The 26,566-nt window shown below is 41.6% G+C and overlaps 2 protein-coding genes across 7 annotated transcripts in view; one reads left to right on the forward strand and one right to left on the reverse strand.

Annotated features, from left to right (window-relative positions):
- SLC2A12 (solute carrier family 2 member 12) overlaps window positions 1-21,275 on the forward strand; it is a 55,723-nt gene extending 34,448 nt beyond the window's left edge. Inside the window, exons 3-6 of one of the 5 annotated variants that reach the window (XM_046005155.1) lie at window positions 4,516-4,638; window positions 8,424-8,556; window positions 17,465-17,638; window positions 18,641-18,724. In XM_046005155.1, coding sequence (XP_045861111.1) covers window positions 4,516-4,638; window positions 8,424-8,556; window positions 17,465-17,618 — 410 coding nt within the window. In that variant the 3' untranslated portion in view covers window positions 17,619-17,638; window positions 18,641-18,724. Of the gene's footprint in view, window positions 1-4,515; window positions 4,639-8,423; window positions 8,557-10,440; window positions 11,562-17,464 lie in introns of those variants that run through there. The other 4 variants (XM_046005153.1, XM_046005156.1, XM_046005158.1 and 1 more) reach the window with 4 other exon arrangements.
- A 143-nt stretch (window positions 21,276-21,418) lies between these two features.
- TBPL1 (TATA-box binding protein like 1) overlaps window positions 21,419-26,566 on the reverse strand; it is a 35,915-nt gene continuing 30,767 nt past the window's right edge. For both annotated transcript variants that reach the window (XM_046005160.1, XM_046005159.1), the window contains 3 exons: window positions 24,149-24,252; window positions 23,961-24,055; window positions 21,419-21,952 (listed from right to left, as the gene is read on the reverse strand). In XM_046005160.1, coding sequence (XP_045861116.1) covers window positions 21,873-21,952; window positions 23,961-24,055; window positions 24,149-24,252 — 279 coding nt within the window. In that variant the 3' untranslated portion in view covers window positions 21,419-21,872. The remainder of the gene's footprint in view (window positions 21,953-23,960; window positions 24,056-24,148; window positions 24,253-26,566) is intronic.

Raw genomic sequence — 26,566 nt, forward strand, 5'->3', positions numbered from 1 at the left:
ATATAAAATCTACTTTAAATACTTTATTCTTGTATTTTTAAATGGATGATGACAAATATCAGATAGGTGTTGTATTTCAGTTCCACCAGAAATATTTAGAAGAGTGAGGAGTGGTCTCTTTTCTATGTTAGAGCTTATAATAAAATACAAATTGCATTATTTGCTGTCATTTAAATTTACAGTGAGAAGAGAGTTTGATGTTGACTTATAAATGAGAGAAAGTACTTAGTTTTTCAAATTCTTTTAAAGCTACACAGTAAGAAAATTTAAAGACCAGCACCAAAAGCTTTTACTTATTCCCAACAAGTACTTTTCACAAGGAGTTTCATGATCAATTTTGACATTTTTAAAAACTGAGAGTTATTCCATTGAGTTCAATTTTTCCCTAAAATGTTTTCAAAAAATCATTTCAGTTAGTGTTGACTAGGAGTCCTTAAGATAGAAAGACTGGGAAAGATTGAGACTTTATTTTGTTACTTTTCTTGGCTTATTTAAGTAACACAAGACAATATTCTTGAATGAAATATTTACTTTAGAAGGGGCCAGGCATGTGCCCAACTCAGAGAAACTGAGAGAAAGGGGAATATGAGAAATAAAAATAAAAACAAATGAAAGCTACTGCATCATGGCTGATATTGGAGGTGGTGACCCATGGTAGAGTGTCTCTTTTTAAAGAGCATCCCTTTGCCACTTAGAGAACCTAATGAAGCCAGGATTTAAACATCTGTTTGGAAGGAAATGGACATATGTCCCTTTCATAGTCACATTTAAAGGATCTCTTGGCAGACAGAGAGCTGGGTGTGCTGTGTATCGCTTGCCTAGGCAATAAAAGCCATTGGATTTGTCTTCACTTTGCCTAAGTATGGGAACACCGACTCCTCTTCAAATCAAGTTGTTGAAAATTCTGCCTCCAGAGTTGCTAGGAATTCCCTGGCAAGAGTTTAAGACCTCCATGAATCTTTCAAACTTGGAGCTAGTGTGCCAGGAGATTGAGGAAGAGCTCAAGCCAAGGTAAGACAAGGGCTTAAGTGACAGCCTCAGTGGCTTATACGGAGAGGCTGAGGAAGAACGTGGCGTGTTACCTACCTGTTGATGGGCGAGGTCTTCTGCATGGATTGCCCCTACTAAAGCAAAGCCATGCCCTCCACAGCACAGGGAGACACCTCAACATATTTGTCCTTCACACCTTTTCATGACGCTCTGTGTGTCCATAAGCGCTGTCTGCGGATTTCATCTGGATCAGGCAAGTTTTGACGGGCGGCCCTGGTGATTTAATACCGTGTGAAATGAAGTGCCAATACCTGTGGGCAACTTGTGTCCTGGCAAGTCCAAAATTTCCTCTAACCTTGCAGCACAGGGGAGGTCTTAAAGACATGCACAGATTCTGACATTTACAGAGGGGCATGCTGTTGAGCTCATCCTGGAGTGCCAAGGTCAAAGGTGGAAGGATGGAGGTCAAGAGGGATTGTTCCAGGGCCAGCTACACAGTTGTGGTGGCCCTCCCTGGAGAAGAGATCCCTGGGTCTCTAAATACTCCATGGATTCGTCACAAACAAATAACACAAGCATCCCCTGTGGGTCTGTCATCAGGGCAGCAGAGAACGAGGACACCCAGAGAGAGCCACCACTTCTTCACTGTGGCGGTGGCAACAGGTTGATTTTCTCTGGGGGAGAAATGAGGGCATCTCATTGGAAAAACCAGCAGTAATTTGGAGAAGTCTTCCACTTGTCCCTGTAAATGTCAACATGAAATCTCCATGTGATGGTTTCCATCTCTGTGCTCTTGACTTATGAGTTGAAAGAGAGCTGCTGCATTTTTTCTACTTTGGACCTTCCCAGCATCTTTCCAGGGACCATGGATGCCTGTCAGATTCGGGCATCATCTTGCTCCTAAGAGGGCCCTGGGAAGACTCTTACCCTTTCAGTCAGTTTTATCTTGTTGCAGGGGCCATTTCAGAACTTTATTTCACTTTCTGGATTTGACAATCTGTGATTTGGGGCTGCTGAAATCATCGTTAAAATAATATTCTCCTTATTTTTGATTTGACGGATTCCTTTTTGGGAACTTGGACCATCCCTGTCAAAACCCTTGTCAACTGCTACAACACCCAGTTTGTCAATATTAGATAAACCAAAACATCAATTCTTGAATTCTTTCTATAAGATCAAGAAACAAGTAGAAGCTTTTAGCAACGATATATTATTTTTAGAAACGTCAGGTGCAAGGTTTGCCTGATAATGTCTCATCAAAGATGGAGGGAAGTCTCTCTTTCAACGTTCAGCTCATGGCTCCCTGGCTGGGTCAGGTGCCAAGTTGAATGCATGCCTAGGACGGGCTTTGAGTGTAGACTGTGGGTCCTTTTAGGGAAGCCTTTGACGGTTCAGACTGAGTGCTTGTAACTCGAGATTTGTGATACAGCCCCATCTTCTTGTGGGTGAGCTCCACCACTTTCTGTGATGGCAAGATCAGCGCATTCTCATCTGATGCCAACACAGGTCTCATGACCCAGCAATGATTTTCCAAGATCCCACCAAATAATTCCAAAAGGTGGTCACGGTGAGAGGTAGGGAAGGGAGGAGGGGTTTTGAAGCCAATGAAGTGGGGATGGAAGTAGGTTAAGAAAACCTCTGTGAACTCATCTAGAAAAGAAAGAGTGACCCTTCCCCCACCACCTCCTCATGGCCGCTAGAGCAAAAGGTGATGAGGGATTCCCCACAATACTGTGACAGATACCAATGGCAGACAGGGGCACAAGGCACTGGTCAGTGGCATAGACTATTTAACTTTAAAAGCATTGGATTTACATAATTTTATCTTGCGTTTGTCCAATAGCAGGTCATTACAAAGGCTTCACCAGAACTATATGGCTGTCATTCTACTCAGACAGAGCCAGATCCCCAGTTTCACAAAACTCAAAGACAAGTTTACTTGAGCACTGCATGGGTCTCATTAAGAGCAAAGTGATCCTACCAAGGATATAATCTGCAAGAACCTAATATGGTTTAGGGTGGTAGGAAGTGGAGCGGAGGGATACAGCATTTTCATTTTGAATTCCCTATCAATTAGAACAGTAATAAACATGTTCCTTGTGTTACAATTATCTTCCGTGCCCTAATGATAACCCTATGGTGGATTCACTTGGAAAAAGATAATCAAGAAAAAATGTTCATTCAGCTCTCTGTTATAATCCAATTTATTTTTCTTACTTTAAAAGAGTAAATTTACTATGAGCAGATGTTTTCTGTCTGGAGCCTGATCTTGTCAGGGGAGATGAGTTGTTAAATTTGAGGCACAGCTGACGGCCCCATATCCACAAAGGCGAGTGGCGGCTGGCATTGCCCCCCCCCCCCCCCCCACCGCCTCTGGTGGGCTAGGACACTGCAGTTAGTCTGTATTTAATTGCTGGCTTTCCTGCACAAGGTGACTTCACCAGTAGTGAACCAGGGCTGGGGCAGCTCCTACGTCCTTTCTTTGTGCAGAACCAAATGCTTACGTTGTGCATTTACTTATTCATTAACAAATATTTATTGAGCTACCACCAAGAGAGCACCATGATTAAAAAGCATGAGTTTTCATGGACTGAGTGCCAGGACTCAGTGCCCCCCTCACCACTTCTGAGCTCCATTGACCTTGGCAAATGATTAACTCTTGAAGCCTGAGTTTCTTCTCCTCTAAAGACGGATAGTAATAGCTCCTGACTTGTAGGATTTGGGGAGGATCATTGGAGGTAAGGTTCATAAAACACTCCGCCCCTTGTAAGAACGTGTAGCTATTATTAGGGCGCGTTGGACTTGATGGGCTGGAAGCAGAAGACAAGTGAGTTCTGATCCCATCGGGCAAGTCCTGTAATGTTCCCTGTCACTCTCGGATAATAAAAAGTGCTCTGATCAGTTTTGGTGCCAGCAAGAGTCTCCTTTCAGAAATTCAAACATTCCATCAAGTATCATAATCGAATTTTGGAGCTCTGTTTAATTCAGAGCTACAGTCCACTCAGCTTGACCCCCATCAGGAAGACCGAGCGGCAGAAGAGAGAGCAGTGGGCCTCCTTCCCCCTGCCTTCCTGGCTCCATTTCCTACCCACTCATTAACTGTGATATTGGACTTCTCCAAGGGAAGGGCAGGAACACACAGCAGGGAGAGCCCTGGTCTGGTGTGGGCTCTGAGCCCGGCAGAGGTCCAATGCTGCCTCTCTGGCTGCTCCCCAGCAGGTGACCCAGCCACCCCCCCACCCCCACCCCCACCACTTGCATTCTCAGACCTGTGTCACATACCCCCTCCTTCCAGGATTATTGTCAGGCTCTGTCAGTGTTCCTCCCGAATCCTTTCTCACTGGGCTGGAGATGAGGAGGAAGCACATTCCTCTCCCCTCCTGCCGGGGAAGGGCCCAGCCCAGCTCTTACAGCCACAAACCACGAAGGCCTGGGGCAGAGGGTAGAGGGCAGAGGGCTGGCCCTCAGTTTCAACGGATTTTTGATCATTTTGCTGCCCGACACCCACTCTTCGCTTTCTTCTAGTGCCCTGGCTGCTCCTGAGCGAGATTTTTCCCGGTGGAATTAGAGGACGAGCCATGGCTTTAACTTCTAGCATGAACTGGGGCATCAATCTTCTCATCTCTCTGACATTTTTGACTCTGACCGGTAAGGACTTGTTGTTTTCCTCTAACACCTTTCGTGCTCCTAGGACAAATATGAGGCAAGCAGACTCACCTAAAGATCATTTTACTGTGGACGAATTCAGAACATTCCAAAGTAAAAGAAGGTACCTGATGTGCCGACCACCCAGTTTAAAGTTATCACTCTTAATTCATTTTTAACCCCACCTGTTCTTTCCCCAAATTATTTTGAGTCACATCTTGAATATGATGTCATCCCAAACATGATTTTGTCTATAAAATTTCTACATGGATGTCTGAAAGATAAGACACTTAAAAACTCTACCTGTCATATCATGATCAAGACCTTGTCTTGATAGTCATTCCTTGGTATCAAATATCCAATCTGTCTTCCCATTCTTCCAATTGTCTGATAATTATTTTTTATACTTTGTTTGAATCATGATCCAAAAACATAACTTAGAATTGACTGTTTCTTATAATTTGTAGGTTTTGTCTTCATTTCTCCCTCTTCTTCCCCATCTTTATGTTTTTAATGAAGAAACAGTTATCTGTATCATAGAGTTTTTCCCATCCTGGGTTTTGCTGATTATAATCCTATCACATGACCTTCTGTCCTTTGTGTTTCCAGTGAACTACAGTCCAGATCTAGTGGCTTGAACAGGTTAAGATTTTCTCACTTGTTTGTTTGTAAACTCCTTCACAGATGACTGCGTGCATCCTGCCATAGGGGCACGACCTGTCTGTCTCCCACTTTGTCATGTAGGCTTCCGTGAGGATCATCGCCCAGATCCGTTATTTTTATTTCATCATTCCTTCTAAATTTTGATCATAGCTACTTCTCTAAGGAGAAGTTCTTCTCCTTAGTTATTTGCCTGACCTTGAAGTGTGAATCAAAGAAAAAAGGCAAGAAAGTTGCTTGAAACTTTCTCTTTATTTTCTAGTTTTCCAAATAATGAGGTAGTTCCCCAGCAGCCTCCAAAATTGACCGATAAGCTCTTTCCTTTCTTTCCTCTTTCCTTCATATATGCATATGATATGAATATTAAATAATATATATAATATATAAATTTGAAAAAGTGGATATATACTCAAAAATGTATAGTACTTCTGAATCTTATCAACCACCTTTTTTTTTTTAGTACATCTACTTTGGGAAATAAACTTTCGGAGTTATTAATTAAGTCTGGTTTGGGTTTTTACATAAAATTTCAAATGTTTATGTCCCACATTTTTAGAAATAGACCCAGATTAAGGAAATGAAGAAATTGGTCATTAGCACCAACCATACCGATCTTACTGAGATCACATGCATAGACCTGTGCCTTTTACCTTCTCTCTCTCTCTCTCTCTTTCTCTTTCTCTCACACACACACACTTTATCTGCTCTTTGATATAGAAAAGAGAAATATAAGAGAAAAAAATGGAGGGAGAGCAGCATAATGTATAAGCCTGACAAATCACTATGCTGTACACCTGAAGCCAACGTAACATTGTGTGTCAACTATGCTTAAACATTTTTTTAAATTAAAAAATAGAAGAAAGAATGGAAATGATCAGGGGTGGATAAAGAGGACACAAATCCCTGGGAAGGATAGCTAACCTATAGGAGAGTTAATGCACATTGAAAAGTACTTCTGCATTTAGAGCAAATTTTTGGAAAACACATTCACTTAAAAATCCTGGAATGAACCTGTAGATGACATTTCACTAGACTAAGCCTGACATTCAGTACAGGTTTCTCTCACTGTCTCAAACTAGAGCATCTCTAGGAAACTTTTCAGAAGCCAAGAGGGCATGATGCAGAGGAGCAACTACCACTTCTGGAGGGCGAAAAATCCTCTTGGGATTTCTCTCAGTTAGCAAAAACAGATACTAATGTGGATCTTTGAGAAAAGCAGAGTGGCATAACGCAAACTTGCCGAGAGCAGGGAAACCTGTACTTACTTTCAAAAAACCAATTTTCCAAGTAGAAGACGTAGGGCTTCTGCTTGGCAGCAAGCCCTTGGACACTAGCCTTTTCAGGGAACTTCAGCCGTATCAATAAAAGCAGTGTGTTCCAGGGAAACCGACCCACTGGGCAGTGGTCAGGATGCAGCTGCATTGCGCTCAGCTCCGAGTAAAGTATCCTAAGAGGATTTCTTGGAAATTTTCAGAGTTGCCGTGTGTCCACCATGGGGGCGAGGGTGCACCTGAATGGATGTGGGACCTATGGTCTGTGCGGGCGGTTGCAAGAGTTCAGGGTGTTTGGCTGGGGCAAGAAGGTGCTCAGGGAAGGGAGGGAGGCAGGCAGGTATCTGCATGGCTGTGGGCTGTCCTGCTGTCATGAAGAAGGGATGGAGAGCAGAACCAAATGCAAAGCAGAACCTCTGAGCTAAAGCTCCTGAAGGGGAGACTTGGGCTTCTGAATCAGGGAGGAAGACCTTTGTAAGAAGTGGGGCCAACCCACCATGCAGTGAGAATTTCCAAAGAATTTCCTTGTTACCGGAAGTACTCAAATGGAACAGAGGGCAGGTTTGGTGAGGTGAACTTTTGTTTTTGGGGGGTTTTTTCTCTGTCTGTATCCTGGTTTCTTGTCCCAGAGAGGAAAGGAGGACCCTTTCTACAAGCACTTTATTAAGCACTCACTGGGGCAAAAACCTGTGCCTGCAGCAAGAGAAGCACAGAGGGATGGGGCTTTCATTAAAATCACCGTAAGAGCAGTCCTGCAGTCCCTTCTTCCCACTTTGCTCACCTCAGCATGACTGACAGACAGGTGGCTAATATGCTTAGATCTTTCCAGGCTGCATCTGCCGTGCTGCCTCAGTATGGACCTGCTCGGTCAGTTCTCCTGGCCTCCAGTGGGGATCTGTGGGTGCAGCTGTGAAGGGTTGTTTGCCCTATTTCTGGCTGTGGTCAATCAGAGCCTGTGTTTGTAAAGATCCAGCTTCTTCCCCACTGCTCCCCCAGGCTGGGCTTCCTGCCCCTGAGCCCCCGGGGTGGGGCACGATGCACAGGGCAGGCTCCCAATGCATGGGGCTGGGGGCGGGGGCGGGGAGTCACCTCTCGCCACTTCCTGTGACTTGACCAGGGTCAGGAACCACCAAGGGACTGTACCTGTGGCTAGCAGCGGTCAGAGGCCACTCTAGGCTGTCAGGCCAGATAGGACAGCACCTGAAGGTGTGATCGCTTGCAGATGACTCTTAGCAAGTGAGTGCCTTTCCTTAGAACTATTCACACTTCTTCCTCTGAATCCGGGAGGAGGCCTTAAAACACGCTGCCAGCTACTAAGAGAAAATACTGCCAACACGAAGTGATTTATTTGAATAATAAGGGTAAAGAAGGGTGAGCTCATTTCAAGAAAAGTACATCTGTATCAGTGTCTTTAAAAATGTCCACCGCATAGAAACCCAATTGCCACAGTCGTTTCTCCTGAGAAGGGGACATGTGAGTGTAAGGAGCCAGAGGAGATGTTTGACCTTCTGCTTTCAATGTTTCTGTGTCATTTGAGGTTATTTTATTTTATTTGTTTGCAATGAGCAGGCATATTACCATTTCGAAAAAGAAAGGCATGCTCACGAAGAAGGTGGCGTTGGGTTTAAATTGTGGTAGTCATAAGGCTGTAAGAGAGAAAGCTGGGGTAGTCTGTAAAAAGGAAACTTACAGAGGTTGGCTATATTTTCAACTTGTGGTTGCTACGTCCCAGGATACTACCAGCATGTTTGAAAATATACATGTTTTTATTTATACCCCAAGAAGCATTTTGTCCACAAAATGGGATCAAAGCAAGGCAAAGCACATTTTTAACCCAGTCTCTCTTGTCCCTTGTAGATCTCATTGGCTTGCCGTGGGTTTGCTTTATATATGCAATCATGAGCTTCGCGTCCCTGGCTTTTGTCGTTGTGTTTATACCCGAGACAAAGGGACGCTCATTGGAACAAATATCAGCGGAGCTGGCAAAAGCGTAAGTATTACGTTCATGCTCTCTGAACAACGCTCCAGTAAAAAAAAAAAAAAAAAAAAAAAAAAATGAAGCTTTTATATACAACCAAATGATGATCCAACATCTGAAATTATTTCAGGATATTCCCTTTGGCCTGAAACCATATCTTAAAGCACAATTTCAGTTGTTTTTTTTTTTTAAGATTTTATTTATTTACTTGACAGAGATCACAAGTAGGCAGAGAGGCAGGCAGAGAGAGAGAGAGGAGAAAGCGGGCTCCCTGCTGAGCAGAGAGCCTGACGTGGGGTTCGAACCCAGGACCCTGAGATCATGACCTGAGCTGAAGGCAGAGGCTTTGACCCACTGAGGCACCCAGATGCCCCCACAATTTCAGTTTTTGTGCCGTGTGATGAATCTGGGTGACTAAGCTAAGGAATTAGAATAACCAGTGCTTTCTAACCGGTGAACCTTTCAAAGCTCTTTTCAGTAATGCCCAAAGAATCTCTTCTCATCTCCCTAGGTCCCCCACGAAGGAGGGGATTTTTTTGATTGGGGTTTCAGGTAAATCTTGGAATGTTATACCCCTCCACCCCCCGCACCCCATGCCAGAACCATGGGCCTCCTTCTGTGGGCCTCCTTCTGCTCTCAAACGCGTAGGTCATCTTGAAGCCCTAACCACCTGTGAAGGCTGAGATGACCAGGAAAACCCTTGGGTTCAAATGACTGCATTTATTCCAAATACGGCACAATCAAGATGAATTTCAGAAAGCTGAAGAGTTTCTCCTGTGGATGGCAGCTGGAAGATGGTTAAATACATCTCACAGAGAGAGATTGTTTAAGCAGCTTAATTTAGGCGTGGGCTGTAGAAAACTCTTTCCTTTTGAGTAACAGAACTCAGATCTCTAAGTGCTGAACTGCAGGGAAGGAGGGGATGCTCAGGGGCCCAGAATGAAGCGGAACTTGTTCTTCTTCCTAGCAATAAATCATTACACTCAGGCAATGTAGGGATACTTGTTCTTGGGTTTTAATGGGAGGGTGCTACTTATTTACAGTGTGGGAATTTCTTCTAAAAACACTCTCAGTGGGCCCGACAGAAATGATTGCTACAGGAATCTGAGGGAAGAATGAACCTGCGAGGTGATTTCATGGTCACTCTATGTGGACATATTTATTCCGAGTAGGATTTGGAAAACTTCTGCTTTGTATTTTATGCACTTAGACGTGGTTTGCATTTTTTTAAATATTTCACTTTAGCAGGCAGAAAGACCTCTCTTAATTCAAGCTGTGAGTTAAATATAAAATTGTAGAGTAAATTTTCAATATAGATAAAGCCCTGATTTTTAAGAAATACAATGAAAACGAAAGTTTTTCATTTACAAGGAAATCTAATTGTCAGGAAGGCTGTCTAGACCCTTGGCCTGATCAGCACATTGACTGGCTCTATGCAAGTTGAAGCCAACTGAGTTTCTTGGGGAGCACAGAATCTGAACAAGACCATGAATTACTGATACACAATTCAAATAACTGAGAACCTCAGTTCTTATGCATCCATTCGGAGACTTGATTTAGATTCTAGGCCTTTTCCAGGACTAAGATGCCAGGACACTTAAAACTTCCAAACCTACTGGTCAGTCTTCATTTCTCATTCTGATCTATCCGTGTTTCCCATCAGTTGTCTGTTGAAGTGTAGCACACCACCCCCATATGTCATGACTTAAAATATACTACTCCCACTTCCCAGGATGCTTCGGTTTGCCTGGGCGGTGCTCCTGCTCGTTCCTTCTGGGTGTCCTCATGGGTCCACATGGCAGGAGGGCCAATCAGTCTGGACGGTGTAAGAGAGCCTCACCAACGTGGATGAGAGTGGGTGCTGACTCGCTGGGGTGGTTCTGTTGTCCTCCACAGGGTCTCGGCCCCCAGAAGGCTGATATAGCTTCCTCACATGGCAGATTCTGGGCAACGTTCCAAGGCGGTGGAAGCGGGAGCTGTAAGGCCTTTTGAAGTGTACATTCTAGAAGTCACACTGCAGTATTCCCATTATTTCCCAACACCCTACAAGTCCCGAGACCAGCCCAGAATGAAGGGGTGTAGAAATTGACTTAAGCTTTTGAGGGGATAAAGGAAACAGAATTTTTTTTAAACCACATTAATCTACCACCCCTACTCTTTCTTGAAATTCTCTTTCTGCTCCCATGAAACAATTTTCTTTCCAGGAATTTACTTCACACACACTTATCTCTTTATGTCTCCTTCTATTACGACATTCTATATATCATTGAGATTTAACCTGACATCCTTATGCCTTAAAAGACAACGCAAATCCTCGTCGTTGAAGTCCTGCATAAACTTAGCCCCGGAGCATATTTCTTTCTCCTGGATTTTTAATGTTTTCCCGTTCCATTTTCTTCTCTACTGCCTTAGCTAAGACCCTGGCTGTTTCACCTCCTTAACGAAGTTGTAACATATTGGTTGCCAGGAATGGCTTCTGCTCATTATTCTTCCTATGAAACCTTTCTGTGCAGTGCCTAGTATAACAGTGATTCCTAGCAGATGATCAAAAAGTATCCACTGATCCATTTGATAACTTGTAAGCAAGGCCAGTGCTAAATTCCTTATGGGGGAGGGGGTGGAATTCCATCATGGATAACGGTGTAAAAAGCACAACACGTTTTGATCCGGTCTCAGGATATGAGTTAATCTACAGTCTAATACAGCCTGTGCAACAGGAGGAGGAAGAGGCATGTGGGCAGATTAAGTGAGACAGTCTGGCTTTTCCATACTTCTCCCTTCCCCTCCACTTCAGATATTGTTTAACCAACTCTTTTATGATCATCTGTTAGGCCCCCAACACTGTACTGGGAAAGAACTGAGGACATAGGAGACGAGGAGTCCCTCGCTTCTTCCGTTGAGGAGGCAGGCAAGAAAATACCGAGCATCACAAATATTTCCCATTGTTGGCAAGCGCAAAGGAAAATCACATATATTAGAGGATGTCATTTATACCATCTTTTTTTTTTAAGATTTTATTTTATTTATTTGACAGAGAGAGATATCACAAGTAGGCAGAGAGGCAGGCAGAGAGAGAGGAGGAAGCAGGCTCCCTGCAGAGCAGAGAGCCCGATGCGGGGCTCGATCCCAGGACCCTGAGATCATGACCTGAGCCGAAGGCAGCGGCTTAATCCATTGAGCCACCCAGGCGCCCCTTATAACATCTTTCTGAGAGAGAATACCGAGGCAGAATCCTGAAGGAGTGATCTGGGCAAAGAGGCGTATATGGGAGTCAGAGGAGAATCACACTCAGAGGCCAGTGTGCTCACTGGTGGGGTTTGAAGCGGACAAGTTCTGGGTTGGGGATTGAGAGATACGTCCAGAGCACAGGGCAGAGAGCAGTCAGGAAATGTCTTGCTTGGTAAAGAGTTTGAATTTTATGCTGAAGGCAGTGGAGTATGTTTAAAACAACAGTGCAGGGGATAAAAGTTACCTGATTTTTTACAGAGGACTCTGGCAAAATATAGAGATTGGAAGGGGGGCTGCTGAGTGAGGGAGACCAATGGGAGTCTCACGAAGAAATGGGGTGGAAAACTACGGGGCTGGTTGGCGTGCTTGGATGGAATGAGATGACTGGGAGCTGGATTGGAAAAGACAGTTGAGGGACGCCTGGGTGGCTCAGTTGGTTAAGCGGCTGCCTTGGGCTCAGGTCATGATCCCAGCGTCCTGGGATCGAGTCCCACATCAGGCTCCGTGCTCGGCAGGGAGCCTGCTTCTCCCTCTGTCTCTGTCTGCCACTCTGTCTGCCTGTGCTCGCTCTTGCTCTCTCTCTCTGACAAATAAATAAATAAAAATCTTAAAAAAAAAAAAAGACAGTTGAGGGAAAAGAAAATCAGGATCTTTCTCGAGAATAGAGAACTAACCCCATATACAATGGGGACATCCACCGAAGTAAGACGAGGAGGAGGAGGAGCAGGCTTGGGAGGCTGGAGTCTGGTGGGGGCTCCCATCCCACACTGAGTTCAGTTTGTGCGGACTGCCTGTGAGTTCCTACAGGACACACGAGGGGAAGGAAGAAAAGACCAGTGTGCGTTGGAAGCTGGTCCTGGACATATCAGTGTGTAGAAAGAAGTGTGTATGAAATCCGGGGCAGACCCACATTTTGTGAAGCCTAAGCTTTTTAGGGTCTTGTTGAAGGAAAAAAAAATACAAATTATGAAGTGTCATTGGCCTTATGGTAGGTCCATCTTGAGCATATGCACTTTTTTACTACCTGTTTATTAGCTGGGGGAGTGAAATTCCTTTAAAAATAAAGGTTTGCTAAAATTCTTGTGAACGACACTAATTGCAAAGTTGAGCTGGAGAGAAAGCAATTATGAATGAGCTGAACAAAATGAAGGACCTACTTACTCTATTATCACTCCCTATTGCATTTTCTTTTTTTAAAATCTAACTTGAAACCGGAATGAATAAATAATTTGGAATTAAGGTTAAGAAACTTTCAGGTCTATTTTTCATATGGGGCTGTTGGAATGTATCAAATTGCCAACCAAATAAAAATATGAGGACAAAACTTAAGAAAAGCCAATCTTTCTATCTAGTAGACCCCCAGAATAAGACACTCCTTAGCAACCTATCCTTTGGCTACCTAAAAACGCAGCAAAACTTATTCAGAAATGGGGTGGGGAAGGACACTGTCTAAATTAGTAAAACTCTGAGTTATGGAATGTTTTTGAAAGAATCACATTTCTGTGACTTTTGAGTCATGCGGTTACTCAAATTTAAATCCAAACCTTCAGTGATAAATGCAAAGTAAGGGAAATCCGAAAGCCAAAATCCTGGTCACCCTAGATGTAGCACACAGGTGCTGGGTGTTGAAGAGTAAGAGTAGATACGAGGTCTGATATAGAGAATTATAAAGGGTGGGGGCTCAGCGAAATCCTGCAGGTGAAATTCCCAGCGGCAGTGGAGGCATCTACCAGGGTGTGAGTTGTGGAGCAGAGAGGAAACCTTTGCTCTTGGAAACCTTGGTTGACTCCTATTTCTGTAGTACTATAGAATACTTTTTTTTTTTAGATTTTATTTTTTTATTTGAGAGAGAGAGAAAGCATAAGTAGGTGGAGGGGCAGGGAGAGAAGGAGAAGCAGGCTCCCTGCTGAGGCTTGATCCCAGGACCCTGAGATCATAACCTGAGCCGAAGGCAGACGCTTAACCAACTGAGCCACCCAGGTGCCCAGCAAATTTTTCTTTTAAATTGGAAATGTAAGTAGCCTGAATTTTGTCAGCTGTCTAAGGTACGTATGGAGTATGTATGTTAAAGCTGGTTCCCGGCAGGAAAATGTCAGAGACAAAAATAAAAGGAGGCTAAAATCCGTGATGGTATTGAGAAGTTATGCAATCAGCTCAGTGCACTCAGGTGGGCGGGAAGCCCAGGGAGCTCGCTGGCAGGTGGGAGCTGAAGTGAGCTCCGAGACTGTGCTAAGGGAGTCTTCACAAATTTAGGGGTTAATGAAGAAAATGAGTCCAATTTTGTCACCAGGGAAGGAGAGGGTCCTGACATGTATAGCCCAATGACTCCCTAAGGAGGAAGAAAGGAAACGATTTCTAATGTGAAATTAACTTCAAAGGTGATATTACAGTGTTGCTTAACATTTTCCTTTCTCATTCAATATTTTTATGGGGCGTCTGGGTGGCTCAGTGCATTAAGCCTCTATCTTTATCTCAGGTCATGATCTCAGGGTCCTGGGATGGAGCCCCGCATCAGGCTCTCTGCTCAGCAGGGAGCCTGCTTCCCCTCCTCTCTCTCTGCCTGCCTCTCTGCCTAATTGTGATCTCTGTCAAATAAATAAATAAAATCTTAAAAAAAATTTTTTTTTTCCTTTCTCCTATTTGGCGTTCAGTTCTTTTACTTCCATTTCTGCAAGGCTGAGAAAACAAATATTCTTCCAAGGTTGTTAGGTTTCTTATAAAATAAACAGTGACTCAGCTGAGAGGTCAGAAAAGATTTCAGCTATAATGTAATTTGAAAGGATTTTATTCTGAACTTCTGCCCTGTCAGCGACCAACACAAGATGGGGTGTTGGCTGTATTTGCTATTTCAGCTGTGACTTTTATGTTTTTCCTTAGTTTAAGTGGAAACAGAGCGAAAATGAACAAGTTGATGTTTTGGAAATATTTTCATTCTGAGATTTATTATTTTTCCCTTCTAGCAATTTATTGTATGTGGTCATTCCTTCCTTCCTTCATCCAAACTCACTTGTTCGAGAAATATTTACTGAGCATCTAATATGTGCTAGGCACTCCCTGCTCAAGGTGCCACAGCACAGTACTCAGCAAGTAAAAATGCCTCGAAAATTAAAACATACTGATAAGAGAGGGAGTGAGTGCGGGCTGCTTTTGATCCGGTGATCGGAGAAGGTTATTCTGAGAGGTAACACTTAGGATAAAATCTGGGTGATAATAAGGAGCTGACAAAGAAAGGGCAATGGAGAATTGGAGCAGAGAGAACAGCTAGCACAAAGGCTAATCCAAACACACTTGACCTGTTCCAGGGACAGCAAGAAGGCCACAAGGTTGAAATCTGTAAGATTCAGTTAGAAAGTCAGTGGAGACTAGCATGCAGAGCCCTGCAGGCCCAGCAAGTTTGGATTTCATTTTTTTTTTTAAGATTTTTATTTATTTATTTGAGAGAGAGCACAGTATCTGGGGAGTCGGGGGAGGGAGTACAGAGGGAGGGCAGGGGAGAAGGAGAGGGAGAAGCAGACTCCCCCGGGAGCAGGGAGCCTGGATCATGACCTGAGTGGAAGGCAGACGGTTAACCTTAACAGACTGAGCCACCCAGGTTCCCCTTGGATTTCATGCTAAGTGCCACGGGAAGCTACTAAAATATTTTCACAGGGGGTGATGTGAACTGATTTACATTTTGAGGTGTGCCAACTGAGTCTCTGCGGTCACACAACTGAACATGGCTGAGAAAGCATGTAAACCCGGTGTTGGGTTTTTCTCACTTTAAATCATGATCCTTGGGGGCCCCTGGGTGGCTCAGTCAGTTAAGCGTCTGTCCTGGGCTCAGGTCATGATCCCAGAGGCCTGGCATCGGGTTCCCTGCTCGGCGGGGAGCCAGCTTCTCCTTCTCCCTGTGGCCCTCTTCACTTCCTGCTTATGCTCTCTTTCTCTCTCTGTCAAATAAATTAATTTTTAAAAAATCATGATCATTGACCTCAAGTGGCCTTCAGTGCTGCCTGACAGTCACATATGTCCCAGGCCTATAGCCTGGAAATCTCCCCACCTCTTTAGCCCTGTTCACTCCCACTGATGACCTTGTCTCTGACTTCACTAAGAAATGGACACAATCAGAAGGCAACTTCTGTACACAACAACCCACACATTAGTGTTTGTATCTAAATACACCATCATCCTTCTGGGTTCTCTCTGTTAGTTCTATCATTCCTGTGTGAGGCCAAGCACTTCACACTCTCCTCCATCCCTTTTCCAGGACATTCTCCAATAGTTGTCTCTGCTCAGCCTTGCATCATGAACATTTTACCTCTCTACTGGATCCGACTTCTCACCAGAAACTGTGTGTGATCTTCGCCCCCGTCTTAAAAAAAAATGATCTTGATTCCATTTTCCTCTTTAGCTTGTGCTGTTTCTTTGCTACCATTTATAGCAAAATTCTGGAATATTCATTGACATCGATTTCTCTTTCTCCATTCTCTCATGAACCTGCCCAGTGAGACTTTTAAGGCTACCGCCCTAGCGAAATTGCTCTAACATCCCGGTGACCTCTACACTGCTAAACCTGGTGATCAGTCTCATTCCTAGACGCTTAGGATTCATCCATGATAATCCCTACATCTCACATCTACACTGAGTCTCGTTAAATCTGTAAACAAAACATACCGTGAACCTGACCCTTTCAACGAGTGCCAGGCTCCGTCCCAACCACCACCTTTTTCTTGGACTAGACTAACCTCTACACTGTCTTCCAGCCCCTGCCCTCCCCAGTCTATCCTCGAACCAGCAGTCTGATTGATCTTCTAAAGATGTCTTTCCTCAGCTCAAAATCCTGTGGTTCAAATTACATTTCAAATAAAATGCACACTTCTGTGGCTGCCACCTACTTCTCTAAGCTCATCTCATCGTTCACGTACTAGCCATGCTCTGACCTTTCTGCAAACACAGTGCTTTCAGTTTTTCACAGGGTGTCCTCCTTAACTTGTCAATTTCTGATCAAATGTCACCTCTTTAGAGTGATGCCAGCAGTGTGACAGTCATCTCCCATCTGTTTCCATTCTTTTTTCCTGTTTATTTTTCTCATTAGCACTTTTACTACTCAAAATTATAGGCTTATACAGTGTCTCCTTTATTAAAAGATAAGCTCCTTGAAAGCACAAGTCTCTATCTGCCCAAGTAACTGGTTCAATGTACAGGGAAAGATCTCTGAAAGAGGGCCAAAGGTGGCCTTTGTTTCTAAAAAACGGAAACGACCAGGGCATATTTTTATACTGATAGGAATAATCCCGTGGAAGAGAATTTCTTAATGCAGGAGCAAGCACGTAAAGCAGAAGACAGACAACACAGAAGCTAATACAGGCATACTGGTAGAGTTTGAGAAGAGGAGGAAAATAAAATAGGATCAGAGACACTGTCTCCATTAGTTCTATGTAATACTATCCTTTGACTTCGCAGGTAGGAATGATTTGATTTTCTGGGAAGTCGCCCTCCCCACCTTACCCTTTGCATGAGCTTGACCAAAGTTCGGGGTAAAACTGAATTTCATGATACATCAAGGCTTTGCCGTAAAAACGTCTTTTCAGGCAGGCTAAAACCTTAAAGCCCCAGGGTGGTTTAAAAAAAAAATAATAGCCTTACTTCCCCCCCCCCCCCCCAAGTACTATAAACTACGAGTGACATTTTCATTAGTGCCTTTCTCTTTCAGGAACTATGTGAAAAACAACATTTGTTTTATGAGTCATCATCAAGAGGAATTAGTGCCAAAACAGCTTCAAAAAAGAAAACCCCAAGAGCAGCTCTTGGAGTGTAAAAGGCTGTGTGGTAGGGGACAACCAAGGCAGCTTTCTCCAGAGACCTAATGGCCACAAACCTTACAAATGTTGGTAAAGTGGGACAACAATTAGAAGGGTGTCTTTGTACCAAGACATATCGGCCACTCCCATGTTTTCTCCCTAGTGTCGTGGAGGTAGTTTTAGATACACCCTGAAATTATAAAGGCAACCTTTAACCTCCACCTCTCGGAAGTTAAAGGAGGTACAAGATCCCGTGATCCCTTTCTTACTCAGCCTAGGACTCCAGGTGAAACAGATCCTGGCTGGTTCAATACTTCGCACCCTTTTCACAGAGCAGCCTTTGAGAAACGATGAACTAGTAATGAGATCAACTTTTGCCTTAAGGTTACGTGTGCGCAGAGGCCAGTTGCGGCTTCATGATCCAGACACCTCAGTGGCCTGAACACGAACTCACAGGTTTTTGCCCACTATGGCAGTACTTGCACTGGGCCTTCTGTGAAAAAGAACCGGGACACAACGTGGAGAGTTGCACCTGTATTCTAGATTAGGAGAGGATCCTGGCTAGGATTTCAGTGATAATTCCTAATTATAGTTCAACAAGTACAAAGATAATGCAGCTTATTTTATGAACTACAGTGTAATACAAAATACCCTTCTATGAATTTTATGTATAAACTATTAAAAGAAACAATTCTGCACTAGTTGAGAAAAGTAAACATTTCTTCCATCCATTTGGAAAAACACGACTAGAAAGGGCTATTTCAAAATCCTGGGACCACTTTTACTTAGTTGTACCTGTTACTAAAACTTTAGAAAAGGGTCAGGCCATCAGGTGATTGATCCCCATCTTTATTATCAATTAGGTGTGAGTTATTAAGTCAAGCTTATGAAACTCTCTCCTTGGAAGGCGTTCATGATGACTTACTAGCTCTCCATAGCTTCCTGCAATCCTCTGCACTCCTCAGGACTATCACTACCTCAGGTGATGGCACACGACCTGTAACCGATGCTGACTTGCAGACAATGGCAGATGCAGTGAGTGACATTCAGGCAGCAGGACAGTTCCCTCACCATGTGTTCTTCTCTAGGATGAAATGGAGGTCACCGACTGTAACAGGAACTTGGGTTTCCCCCACACAACAGTGAACTGCTCTCTTCTGTATCTCTCCAGCTGAATATTGGGACTCGGTGAGGTGTTTTTCCCAATTTGGATATGATGACAGAAAATCTACAATAAAGAATCTCAATCTATTTAAGTAGTGACCCATTAAATTACTGTTATAAGCTATGGGACACACACAAAAACTCAACTTGAAGTTGCAATAATCTAACTTGAAAAAGAATAAAGTATGACCAGCCTAAAGAATAGAGAATCCTAAGAGCCAAAACCCTTGTGTTATTTAGACTGGAATTTTCCTATTGGCCCCTAACAAACTGTGCCAGTTTGATATGAGGGTCTATGATCTAGGAATTCCCCTAAAACAAAATGGAAAGACTATCAATCTATGTAAGTAACAGTGACACTGTATTAGCAGAGACTCAGGAGAATGACTTAGAAAGTCCTGATTCTGAAACGTATTACATAATGAGAACTGGCAGAGAAAGTTCTGAGGAAGGGAGACTTGAGATTTTACTTCTACCACAGCACATTTCCTATGCGAGTTGGAGCATGTTTTTTGTGTTTTATTTTGGAAAGAGAAAGAAAAGTGTGTTCTGTAAAGGATCAATTTAAGAAATTTATTATGAATCCTCAGTGGAACTATATGCTGAGATGATTTTAAAAAAATCAAGACAGGTAATTGATATGAATTTTTTTCTTTGTCAAGCATCCCAGATTGTAAGATATTTAACAAAACTGTTACACGTTCCCTTCAAAGTTCAAAACTGTATATATACATTAACAATTTCTTGTTTTAGCCATTCATCATAAATGGGTAGGAAACTGTTCATAAACTTAGGTTTATCACTAGTGATTTCAACTGCAGTATCTTAAACACTCCTGTATTTTTCTTCTACTATCCTGAGTATGTAACTAAATAATTCTGTCTTCAAACAAATTTCTACCCAATACACCCCTAACCAGAGCTTTTTGATTTCCAAAAATAAGAAAGGGGGAGAACTTATCAAGTGTATGTATATATTTACAGTTTTTATTTATAAAACAATTTACAGCACTTGTGAAGGGCCGGCAGAAGACACCAGACGCGCTCATTCTTCCCGGCTTTGTTCAGTTTAGCAGGTTATCCGTGACATTTCGCCAGGCGATGCTCACATGGCAGCCCTGACACCTGACCCGGTTAGATTGTCTTTCTTCGCTTTTTCTGAGAAAGCATTTTGATGAGCTACTGATCTACTATTTCTCAAGTTACTTAAATACTGAAAATATTACAACATCTGGATCCGCACCTTGGCCATATAATCATGCCCCCCCCAACTTTTCTCTTTCTGTGAACATTACCAAACAGGTTACTTATTACTGTTAGTTAAAGCTAAGTGGAAAATCTCAGTTTTTAAAAATAGTCTCCCAGAACCTGTGACTTCTTTACTGAATTGTATCCTCTATATTTCATGAGGTTTACCCTATCCTACTGGATCTTAAAATGAAGCAAATAAACAAAATGTAAAAAAACAAAACAAAAAAACCAGGAGAGAAAATAAGAGAAGTTTGAAAATCACAATTAAGTCTTTCACAAGAAAGAAAATATATAAGCTAGCCTTTGCCCCTTGACTTAAGAGTAAGAGCCACCGCAGGGGAGGGCACTGAAAGAAAAGGGGATAAAAAAAAATAAATATAAAAAAATAAGGTATGTTTTTCAGTGCAGTATGTAAGCTAGGTTTGGAAGACTTTATAATATGGTAAGGAAAATGAACTAGAACATGGAGGACTAGATGCTGTGATTTTTCATGAAACTTTCAAAACATTTTGAAAACTCAGGTTTTAGTGGAAGATTGTGTTGGAATATTGTCTCTATTAAGTTACTACTAGGAAGTTAATTGGACTGTCCACTCAGCTTTATTTCTAAGTGAAATTACCGTTGGTTCTACTAAACTCCTAATCCCAAGTGGTACGGCACGGGTGCAGCCTGATCGCGTACTACCCCAAGGCTCTTGGGTGAGCCAGAGGGCCAGTGTTTCACAAATGCATATTTATTTTAACTTTAAGAGTAGCAATCCCAAATACTGAATAGTCACTCTTCAGCTCCATTAAATAAGACACAGCAAGGGGAAAGACGTATCTTGTTAAATGGCTTTCAAGTTCAAGTTGAACTGTATTATAATTATACTGTGGCACAGAGGCAGCTTGTGGGCACTTCTTATTAAAACAGCACAATGTATCAGCTCCTGACAAGACTTGTAGTACAGCCTTCAGCACCAACCTAAGATTACTACTTTCCTACAACTAACTAAAGGTGAGTCTTAACCAGAATAACACAAGTACATATGAGGTACAACCCATCACAGCTTCTTTCTCATATCCATCTTGTAGGTAAGAGGTTTTGCTTCTTAAAACTACACCTTTGTAACTTTTAAAAGATATTTAACATTTTCTATCATATTAAATTAGCAACATAAAACATTATGCTTAATCTATAAAGTTCTACTCCGGTTTGCTCCCTAGAGTTTATATACATACTTTTATTTCTAATCTGCAAGAAAAAAAATTCCTATTTAATATTTGGTAACAAGAGCAGTAAAAGATACTCTACACATGTGGCATATATATATTTACAAAATACACTTCAAAAAGAAGCTAACACACTTTAGCAAAAGTCTAAGCTTGCATAGATTAAAAAGAAAAAAGAATTATGAATACAATTTTTGTTAAAATAGAAAATGGGGAGTAAAAGTTACAGAATGAAGAGAGATCTTTTCCAAACTTTTATTTGTGCACATTCAATTGAAAAAGATAACTTTTACAGGTTCTTTGGTGCCCATATTCAGCATACAAAAATGTAAAAGACTATTCACAAATAAAACACATTAGCTCAAACTGGGAAGAAATAATGACAATAACGAAACAATTTAAGGTAGTGCACACTGTGACAGCTCTGCTTACGGGGACATGAGAATTACTGCGAAAATAAATAGAATGTCCTTTTGTAAAAGCAGCAATGTCATGTCTTGTAAACTTCCTTTTTATATTACAGCAAGGTTTGAAATAAAATCCAAAGAGCTTGGAGCTTACACTGTAGCCGTGAATGAATAAAAGAGTCTATTTCCTCAATTACTGTTGGTCCAGTTTTCCTTTTGTTTTGAGTCCAATGTGCAGCAGGTTTTAAAAGGTGCTCAGTTAGGGATTCTAACCAATTACATGATGAATTATAAAATTTCTTTCCTGCTTTCAAACACAAATGGGTAAATCTGTTCCACAGCAGTCGCAACAGCCTTTACGTTGGGCCCTGTAATGGAAAAAGGGGTGAGAAGAGCGCTAGGAACTTGGATTTCCTAGAAGGGAAGACATTCATATAATTTAGATTATTGGATTGATTGTTTGAAAAAAAGATCTGTACTTTACATAATTATACAGTCAGAACACAAACCAAGAGAATAACATTTTTTTCTGAACAATTCAAGGAAATCTGAAACACAAAATGCTATTATTCTTCACCTCGTTTTAGGGCAGTGTGAAGACAGTATATATAAAAATATAAAAATCTGATAGAGCTGTTAGATGCTGATTAAAGAAGAAATGATGAAAGGGACTGACATTTTGGTCACTATCCTCTTGGTCATTGTAGGCTGGCTTTTGGTTAGGATACTGCTGATGCGCTCAGCTCACAGGAGTACTGAGGAACCCAGTAAAGAAGACAAAGCTGCTTCCGAAGTACTGGGAAACCAGAGAGCTATTATTAACTAAGTGGTCTAAACTGCCCCCCACCCCCCAGATTTACTAGTACTCGTTACCCACCACATGTTTAATATTAACCTGGCCACTCATCATCACAGCTTACTCAGTAAATTAGGGAAATACACATGCAGGAAGGGGGTGAGAGTATATGTGAATTAATCCATATAATGCTTGGGATAACTTTTTAAAAAGGTAATCCTCCATTTAAATAGCTAAAAAGAAACATAAAAAGAAAACGGAAATATTTTCATAACACTTATTTTGAATAAAAGCAGTTTCACTAAAGTACACTTAATTCTTTTGAAAGATGCTGAAAACGTATATATTGTACCCACTGTGAACTCTCTGAAGGTACTGACCACATGTTATCCAGGTCTGCTCCTTCCTGATTCCCCTCGCCTCCCCCACACAGGACAGTGCTTTGCCTATGGGAACTACTCAGAATCTGTTCACTGACTTGTTAATGTTTCATAGGCTGTTATAGATGTAAATATGTAATGTATACTAATTAATCCAATTATCCTCACTTTGTTATTATGTTAATTATCTATTAACTCAGTAAATATAGATTTATAGGTAAATTCTATACTTAGTAGGTACTTATTGATTGATAGACTTTGGGGCTTCTCCGAAGTCTGGGCTCCAAAAGAAAGAGACAGTTGAAAAAAGGGGACACATGGATTTATTCCCCGTCACTCCATTTTAAGATTCATGCAAGACGCTGGCAGTAGGCTTTAAAATTCTCCAAGGAAGATGTGAAAACTCACAGGATGAGTCAAAACTAAGCTTACCTGTTGAGAGTCTAAAGGTGTCAATAATGTGTATTTTCCTCTAAGGACTGAAGGAGTACAAAGAAAATTCAAGAACACCAAAGAAATTTTCCTGAACTCAATTTAGCCAAAGGTTGGGCCTGACTCCTAAGTGATGTTTCTATACCATTTATAAAATACAGTACCTTTAAAGCCATCCTGTGTGCTAATGCTCTCTATGCCTAGTTGCTTGAAACCACTGCTTCCAAATACTTACGACTCAAGAGATATAGAACAAAATACATATGAGACATGACAAATAGTTACCAATGATATTTGACTATTTTACTTATGTAAAACCTCTTCTCTATTAAGTTTATAAAATGGGGTCCTCTTGAATATTTTAAATGCAAGACAACACAAATAAAAAAAAATTACACTATGAAAATATATACTAAAATATTCTTAATAGCTCCAAACTGGGAACTATCCAAATGCTTATGGACAGTGTAATTCAGATCCTGGATACCACACAGCAATAAGAATGAATGATCTCTATAGAATAATATGGATGAATCTCACACTAAGATAATAATGAGTGAAAGAAGACAGACCTAAAATAGCATGTATCCGATTTTAAAACAGTATATAAAAGTAGGGAAAACTACAGTGTTAAAAGTCCAGAGACTGGTTCCCCTTGGGGAGTAGAAGTGACTGAAGGGGACAAACGAGACATTATTTCCATTTTGATATAGGCACCTCATTCAAACCATAACTGACTATAAGCTTGGGTTCGATATCATAAAATACCTGTTACTGTGATACTTCCTGTTGAAAAAATCTGTAATGTAGCTCTTAGAGATTTTATCCGATAGCACACAGCAGGATGAAGTTCAGGTTCATAACTATACAAAAAAAAATCACAATTAATATAAATATTCACAGGCTGACAAGTCATTACAAATTTGGTAAGTTGTCTTGATTCTGCAAAGACCTACCTGGCATGAGGTCTATTGTTCTTTGTGAATTCTGGCAAACGGATTTCAAATGGCATGTTACACACTGCCAAAACGTTAACAACCTTAAAATCTGTAAATATTACCTATAGGAGAGAAGTACAACTCAATGAATTGTTTTGAAACAAAAAAAAATTATCAGAAAAAAACAAAACAAAACAACCCTGTTCATCAGGGCAACTGTAAATAACTGTTTCAATCCTCTGGCTTCCTGCTCAGCAGGGAGCAGACTTCTCTCTCTCTCCTTCTAAGCCTCTCCACTAGTAGTTCTGTCTCTCTCTCTCAAATAAATAAACAGGGGCGCCTGGGTGGCTCAGTGGGTTAGGCCGCTGCCTTCGGCTCAGGTCATGATCTCAGGGTCCTGGGATCGAGTCCCGCGTCGGGCTCTCTGCTCAATGGAGAGCCTGCTTCCCTTCCTCTCTCTCTGCCTGCCTCTCTTGTGATTTCTCTCTGTCAAATAAATAAATAAAATCTTTAAAAAAAAAAAATAAACAAAATCTTAAAACAATTAGAGCACATGAAAAAATGTTCAACATCACTCAGCATCAGGGAAATACAAATCAAAACCACAGTGGGACACAACCTCACACTGGTCAGAATGGCTAAAGTTAACAAGTCAGGAAATGACAGATGTTGGCGAGAATGCGGAGAAAGGGGAACCCTCCTACATTGTTGGTGGGAATGCAAGCTGGTGCAGCCACTCTGGAAAACAGCATGGAGGTTCCTCAAAAAGTTGAAAATAGAGCTACCCTACAACCCAGCAATCACACTACTGGGTATTTACCCTAAAGATACAAATGTAGTGATCCGAAGGGGCATGTGCACCCGAATGTTTATAGCAGCAATGTCCACAATAGCCAAACTATGGAAAGAACCTAGATGTCCATCAACAGATGAATGGATAAAGAAGATGTGGTATAGGTATCTACAATGGAATATTATGCAGCCATCAAAAATTGAAATCTTGCCATTTGTGACATGGATGGAACTAGAGGGTGTTATGCTGAGTGAAATATGTCAATCAGAGAAAGACAATTATCATACGATCTTACTGATATGTGGAATTTGAGAAACAAGGCAGAGGATCATAGGGGAATGGAGGGAAAAATGAAAAGACAAAACCAGAGAGGGAGACAAACCATAAGAGACTCTTAATCTTGGAAAACAAACAGGGCTGCTGGAGCGGAGGGGGTGGGGCTGGAGTGGAGTCGGGTGTCTGGGTGATGGACATTGGGGAGGGTATGTGCTATGTTGAGTGCTGTAAATTGTGTAAGACTAATGAATCACAGACCTATACTCCTGAAACAAATAATACATTATATGTTAATAATAAATAAATAAATAAATATAGACGGACAGTGGGGTAAAAAAAAGAATTAGAGCAAACAAGAAAGAACAAGCACATCTTAAACATTGATATGATACAGTATTTTAGGTTATGAATGATTTCTTAATGCCATGCAGTTGACCCTGAACAACAGAGGGATTAGTGCCCTGGCCAGTCAGAAGTCCACCTGTAACTTCTGACTCCCTCAAAACTCAACTACTCATAGCCTACAGTTGACTGGCAGCCTTATCCATAAAACAGTCAATTAATATATACTTTGCATCTTATATTATATATTGCATTCTTACAATAAAGCTAGAGAAAATAAAATGATATTAAAATTGTAGGAATGGGGCGCCTGGGTGGCTCAGTGGGTTAAGCCTCCGCCTTCAGCTCAGGTCGTGATCTCAGGGTCCTGGAATTGAGCCCTGCGTGGGGCTCTCTGCTCAGCGGGGGGCCTTCTTCCTCATCTCTCTCTCTGCCTACTTGTGATCTCTCTGTGTTGAATAAATAAATAAAATCTTTAAAAAAATAATAAAATTGTAAGGAAGAGAACATATAATATTATACTATGTTTATGGAAAAAAATCTGCATTTATGTGGATACACATAGTTTGAGCCTGTGTTATTCAAGGGTTAACTGTAATTAAAGGGAAATAAAAGGTCAAAAACTTCATCAAAAAATTAAATGAAACCTAAGATAGTTGCATGATTAAAACACCTGGGTCTCTGAATCTTATGTTTAATTTTTTTAATACTTTAAATGGGATAGTTAATCTACAAGGATAGGATAAAGAAGAGTGATAAAAAAATTTAAAGCAGAGTTTTCCTTCTAGAGTCAAAATAGAAAAGTTGCCACTTAAAAGTCAATCAATACTGAGTGTACTCTGAGCTCCAAAGGTCATTTTCCTATATGCAGTAGAATAAAATGATATTTCTATGAGTTTAGTTAGTTTATGTTTGTTTTCTTTTGGGGGGGGGTAGGGTGAGAAAACTGTGTTTTTAACTGGGATTTTTCTCAATACTTCCAATGTTATGCTAACACAAGAAGCTCCAAGGCTAAAAAGTAACTT

Source organism: Meles meles, chromosome 5 (assembly GCF_922984935.1).
Source record: "Meles meles chromosome 5, mMelMel3.1 paternal haplotype, whole genome shotgun sequence".
NCBI classification, from domain to species: domain Eukaryota; kingdom Metazoa; phylum Chordata; class Mammalia; order Carnivora; family Mustelidae; genus Meles; species Meles meles.